The sequence below is a fragment of the Rhinoderma darwinii genome, chromosome 1 (genome assembly GCF_050947455.1).
Source record: "Rhinoderma darwinii isolate aRhiDar2 chromosome 1, aRhiDar2.hap1, whole genome shotgun sequence".
NCBI classification, from domain to species: Eukaryota; Metazoa; Chordata; class Amphibia; order Anura; family Rhinodermatidae; genus Rhinoderma; species Rhinoderma darwinii.
The window spans coordinates 553,213,460-553,219,459 of NC_134687.1; the positions used below are offsets into that span (position 1 = coordinate 553,213,460).

The 6,000-nt window shown below is 37.8% G+C and overlaps 1 protein-coding gene across 3 annotated transcripts in view; it reads left to right on the forward strand.

The window, feature by feature from the left end:
• The window catches only part of FCHO2 (FCH and mu domain containing endocytic adaptor 2), a 135,949-nt gene that overhangs the window by 85,626 nt on the left and 44,323 nt on the right, over positions 1-6,000 (forward strand). For all 3 annotated transcript variants that reach the window (XM_075838085.1, XM_075838094.1, XM_075838102.1), the window contains exon 7: positions 3,404-3,502. In XM_075838085.1, the coding sequence (XP_075694200.1) occupies positions 3,404-3,502 (99 nt within the window). The remainder of the gene's footprint in view (positions 1-3,403; positions 3,503-6,000) is intronic.

The window sequence follows — 6,000 nt, forward strand, 5'->3', positions numbered from 1 at the left end:
TGTTCGTTTTATGTTCTTTTGGGTGAAAATCCACTTTAAAGGGATTTTCCGCCTTTTGTGATGTTGGTTTTTAGGTCCAAAATGTTGATTCCTTAATATTTCTTTCTAGCTGGTCTAGCGGTACAAATCTGCATATACATAGATGCTGGTTACCTGTAGAGGGAGCTTACTGCATACTGTTGTCCTTAGGATGGGCCATCAATACTAGATAAGTGGGGGTCCAACTCGTGGGACCTCTGCCAATAAGCTGACTGAAGGGGCTGCACCCCTTCATTGTTTACCAGGCACATCGCTGTACAATTAGAATCCTTTGTTTCCTTGGGAGATGAGCATGTCACCTCTGGGGTCTAATAATGATTTTCTCTAAGTGATAATAAACATACACACTTGGCCGATCTGAGCTTGCATGTTTATGGAAAGATGGCTTCACAGGAATCTAAGGTAGATCTATAGCCATCTTCAGTTTTAAGGCATGACAAAGCTTCTGTGAGGTTACCCCCGTTATACGGCATGCAACAATTTTTCTTAAAGGGTTTGTGTCAGCAGATTCGACCCCCATAAATTCTTAACCCCGCATAAACTCCTCCCCTCCGCACTTGATTATGGTCTCCTGCCTTATCTGACGCAATTTACAAGAGACGGCCATCAAGAGGGGAGGGGTTTGGGTGCCGCCGATATCGCAGGACACTTCACAGATGATAGATCGCCTAATAATTCATTAGCATACAGTGCGTGAGTAAATTAAAGATGGTTTATTATGGTATACTTGGATTATGGATCGCAAACATGGGAATCTCTGAACTTGTTTCCCCAGCACCTATTTACGGGTTTTATACGTTTATTGGGGTCAAATCTGATGACTGTGATTGACAGCCGGGATCCCGCTCTAATGGCCGATTAACCCCTTAGATGCCAAAGTCAACACACCACACCATCTAAGGTGTTTGACAGTGGGAGTGGCTTGGGGGGAATCTTCTATGACAGCCGGGGGCCCAACAAAGTCACCCAGGCCTGCCATGGCTGTTTGCCTTTTAGGGCAAAAGCACAACCTGATTACCTTTTTAGTTTATCCCAAGCATTATATAAGCAATCAAACAAGTGGGACTAAAAAAAATAAAATATAAATAGATGTTAAATAAAGTCTATTAATAAAAAAAAGTTTTAATGGAAAATGTTTTTATTATTTCCTAAAGTGCTTTTATTTATTTAAACTGCGGGGTGAACGACGTAAACAAAAAAAGCACAGAATTGTTTTTTTGCCCAGTCCCTTAGCAAGGTAAATTCTAAAAGTTCATGAATAATCTGTATGTATCCCAAAAGAATTCTAATTAAAAAAAATGACTCGTCTCGCAAAAAAACAAGCCCACATACGGCTACACCAAAAGAAAAATAAAAAATCGTACTTGTAATGCGGTGACATCAAAACCTGTTTTTTTTTTTTTCCTTTGAAATTTGCTATTATTTTTCAAAAGTAGTAGAACATTTAAAAAAACGATACATATTTGGTATCACCGTAATCCGACTGCCATAGAATAAAGAAACACTTTATTTATGCCCCACGCAATCAGTGTAATATTAAAGCGCAAAAATACTCACCCCCCAAAAAAAAGTTAATATGTACCTCAAAATGGTGCCATTGAAAATTACAACTCCTCTCCCAAAAAACAAGCCCTCTTACAATGTTGTCTACTGAAAAATACAAAAAGTTATTTTGGACAGGATTTATTTTGGAACTGTCTGAAGAGAAAAAAAGAAACACTATAAATACATATGTTTGCATCCCGTGTGCTTGATTTGGGCTTCGTTCACATCTGCGTTGTGTTTCCATTCGTGGGTTCTATCAGACCTTTCCGTCAGGGGTAACCAAACAGAAACCATAGCTTTCCGTTAGCATTACCATTGATTTCAATGGTAACGCTTTCGTTGCTAATAATCGACTACGCTATTGATTCCGCCAAAAAACGGAAACCATTCGCAACTGAAGCGTTACCATTGAAATCAATGATAATGGTAACGGAAAGCTTTGGTTTTCGTACTTTGGTTACCCTGAAGGAACTCACGAACAGAACCCTGACGCACATGTGAACGAAATCTTATACATATGTTTCAGCTGTATTGGCCAAACACTGTGAGTTCAGCGCCAATAATTAGACATGCGAGATATTCTGATTTGATCATCCTATAAAAAATAACTTTGACTGCATTTCCTTTTTAAAAGAACAGCACCAATTGTGCTGGTTTTTACGTGTGTGCATATTAAATATATATATATATATATGGGCTTTGTTTTAGAACTTAGTAAAGTTGGGGCTTGTATGTTCTCTGGTCCCAGGTTGATTTTGGTGGACACTTTTTTTTCACTCATTAAGTAACTATGTAATCGGCAGGGTGCACTGCCATCTAGTGGCTGAAGTTCATATTTAGTACAGTGTAAACAACCACCTAACTTCCTATAGTCTGATCAGAAGTGGTGTCCTAAAAAGTTACAGGGTCTTTGCTTCAGTTGTGAAATTTTTTTGCATTGATGCATTTTCACAATAATGATCTTAGTTCAACCCCCTTTTAAATTTTCTCTTCTTAATATTTCATAAAGGGAATTACTAAGACCATCTTTTGTACGTAAAACAAATTATATGATCATCTATTTCTAGTTGTATCTTGAGTTTTAGTTAAAATGATGGGGTTGAAACACCATATGAACGTACGCCATGTGAATAGTTGGAGTTCTAAAACCTGCATAAAGCTTTTATATATAATGCACAATATTGCGTTGATTTTTTTTTTTTTCCATTAAAGAAGCACTCCAGCATTATTTTTTTTGGCCTATATAGTGCAGTATAGGCTGCTATTAAAAAATAATGTAGATGCCTTGTGTACACCTGTTGTAGTTGATGTCATTTGTAGGTTGTCTGCCATCTTGGTTCCTTCTTCCCCTCTGATATCGTTCCTCTAATTCAGCCTACATTTCCCATGATCCTTCTGGCTTAGTAGAAGCAGAGGGGGCGGAGACTCATTACACTGCACTTGCTCTACTCTGAGTCCTATCTAAGTGCAGCAAGTGATAGATCAATGACAGAGAACTCCCACTGCAGTCTGTTCACCCTGTCTCCCCTGCCTCCTGCTCGTACACAGGAGGCAGTGAGGAGCAGCAACTGAGCTGGGAAGAAACAAATGACACTGTAGAAATATTGCTATATGTAAAAAAATAATAATAATAAAGAAAATTGCTGGAGTGCTTCTTTAACAACTACACTTTTTAGATTGGGGCGAACCTTGCCCTTTATCGTCATCCTAAATGCCAGCACAGATTAGATGGATGTGGTTGTATGTAATCATTTTGATTGTGTATAGGACAGTTTGGTATTAGTCATTTACAAACTTCTGGTGACTTTATATTTTTCAGAAATTTCAGGACATTGAAGAGGCACATCTTGTTCGGGTGAAAGAGATTATCGGCTGCTTTTCCCATTCTGTTAGTGAGGTCCACATACAGATAGGCCAGGTAATTTCTGTATTGTGTTTTATTTATGCTGATGGCAGCAATGCAGTGGTTTGTAGATGTGCAGTTTACTACTATAACAGCCACCTACATATCTAGGCACCATAATCGTACTTCCCATACTTGTAAAGCTGTAAACAGATGTGATACAGGTTGTACGACTGACATTTTCCAGATATCCATATAAACATTCTAAACCTAAAGTAGAGATTAACCAAAAGACCCCCTACCATAATGAGAGCGATCCCATATATGTAACAAATGTGTAGGGGGAGGCGTGAAAAATACCTAATATTAGACAAAAGTAACAAATTATGTCATCTAGCTCAAAATAGAGAACAATAACCTATAACGAAACGGAGACTATGACACTCCAATAATTCTAAAAGTATACATTTTTATTAAACCCAATAATATAAAAACACATATCTCAATATAAAATTCAGAGATGAGTAACCAGTGTGGTAGTGGACACCAAATGGTGGCAATCCATAATACACAAAGGTACAAAAACCTACATATATCACAACAAGGGTAAAAAATAGGAGGTTTAATTATAATATGCCAATCAGGAGTGGTAGCTTACCAGATAACAGCTGAAGTAATTGCCATTACCACTCCTGATTGGTCCACGGACCTTTAAATAGTTTGTGACTCTCTGGTACCAACCCCAGACGAAGACCTGGAGCCGAAACGCACGTCGTGGTTTTTACACCAGGTAGCCATCTCTACTTTCATGGGTAAGTTACGATCATGTAACTACAGATGTAATCTATACACGGTGGTAGTTTACTAAAGGTCGTTTAAATTACATTTAAACCTTTTATTTTTTTACCCTTGTTGTGATATATGTAGGTGTTTTTTTACCTTTGTGTATTATTGATTGCTGCCATTTGGTGTCCACTACCACACTGGTTACTCACCTCTGAATTTTATATTGAGATATGTGTTTTTATATTATTGGTTCTAATACAAATTTAGACTTTTATAATTATTGGAGTGTCATAGTCTCTTTCTTTATAGGTAATTATCCATATAAACATTGTAAAGAAAAAAATGATCAGAAAACAATTAAAATAAAATAGAAATTTTTCTATATAACTGATTTTCTAATTCTGCTTTTAATGAGCAGCCCAAACTAGCTGCGGTCTGTAATGTAATGGATGTAATGTGAGCCTACAGAGCTAGCGCTCATAATGGAGACTGGAAAAACGGTAGTCTACTGAATAGTTAAGAGCAGCCCGCCGCTAGTCTGCTTCTAATGGGCAGCACAGAGTCGGCAAATCAAGTTGTATAGAAAAATGATAGTTTTGCCCAGTCCTGCACTGTAATCATATTTCTAACTGGAGGTGCATTTTAAAGTATACCTGTCCACTGCCATCATGTGATAGGGCAGAGGAGATTCATATAGAGTTCTATATAAAATGGAGTGAGTCCGCTTTCCCCATCCTCAGCCAGTGATTGACAGCCTTCCCAGTATGCTATCAATCGCACTATCTCCCTATGTAGCATTTGTGGTTTGCCTGCCTCCTGTTGGGGACTGGTGTTAACCTGCCCATTTAGTAAGTATGGCCTGTTTTTTTATAATGTCCGATATAAGGGGATTGGATTTTGAACTTCCTTTTGCAGAGGAGATGGTGATAATTTTTGTACATCGGTGTGGAATATAATGGTGCTATATAAGCAACATGAAATAAATAAATGGCTGTGGAGTGCATGCAAAAGCTTTCTGAATAACTTAAATAACTTGACAATATCACATAGACAAGGTACCGTGTTATACAAGAAAATACACACCGTGAAGAAGTTGTAGCAATAAGTACAATAATAAGCGTTATTCCAGCAATAGTGTTAAAGAGGCTCTGTCACCAGATTATAAGTGCCCTATCCCCTACATAATCTGATCGGCGCTGTAATGTAGAGAACAGCAGTGGTTTTTATTTTGAAAAACAATCATTTTTGAGCAAGTTATGAGCAATTTTAGATTAGTTTCTTAAAGGACAGGTGTCGCGGCAAAAACATTTTTGCCATGCGCCGCTCCCACACAGTCCAAAAGGAGGGTCAATGAGAAGTGTATGACGCTGATTGGTCACTGATTGGTCAGCGTCATACACTTCTTTACAACACCCACTTGGTCAAAAGTAAAAACACGCCCAGTTGGTCTTTAAAGGGAATGTGTCGCTAGAAAATTTTGTTTTTGTTTTTAGTTAAACAGTTAGTAAATACATCATTAGACATTGTTCTAAATTTTTTCACAAGTCAGGAAATATTATATTCTATATATTATTCTATAATATTATAGATTCTAATTTATAACATTTCCATGTGCTGGTCACTAGAGGGAGCAATTCCCAAAATTGCAGCATTGGCATGTGGTAAAGCAACCACATTGCTTTATGCTGCAAAATTTGAGAAGACACACTTCGCTCTAGTGTGCTCAATTAATCCCCCTCCTTTATCCTGGCTAGTGCCAGGAGAAGGGAGGGGGTTGAATGTTCAAA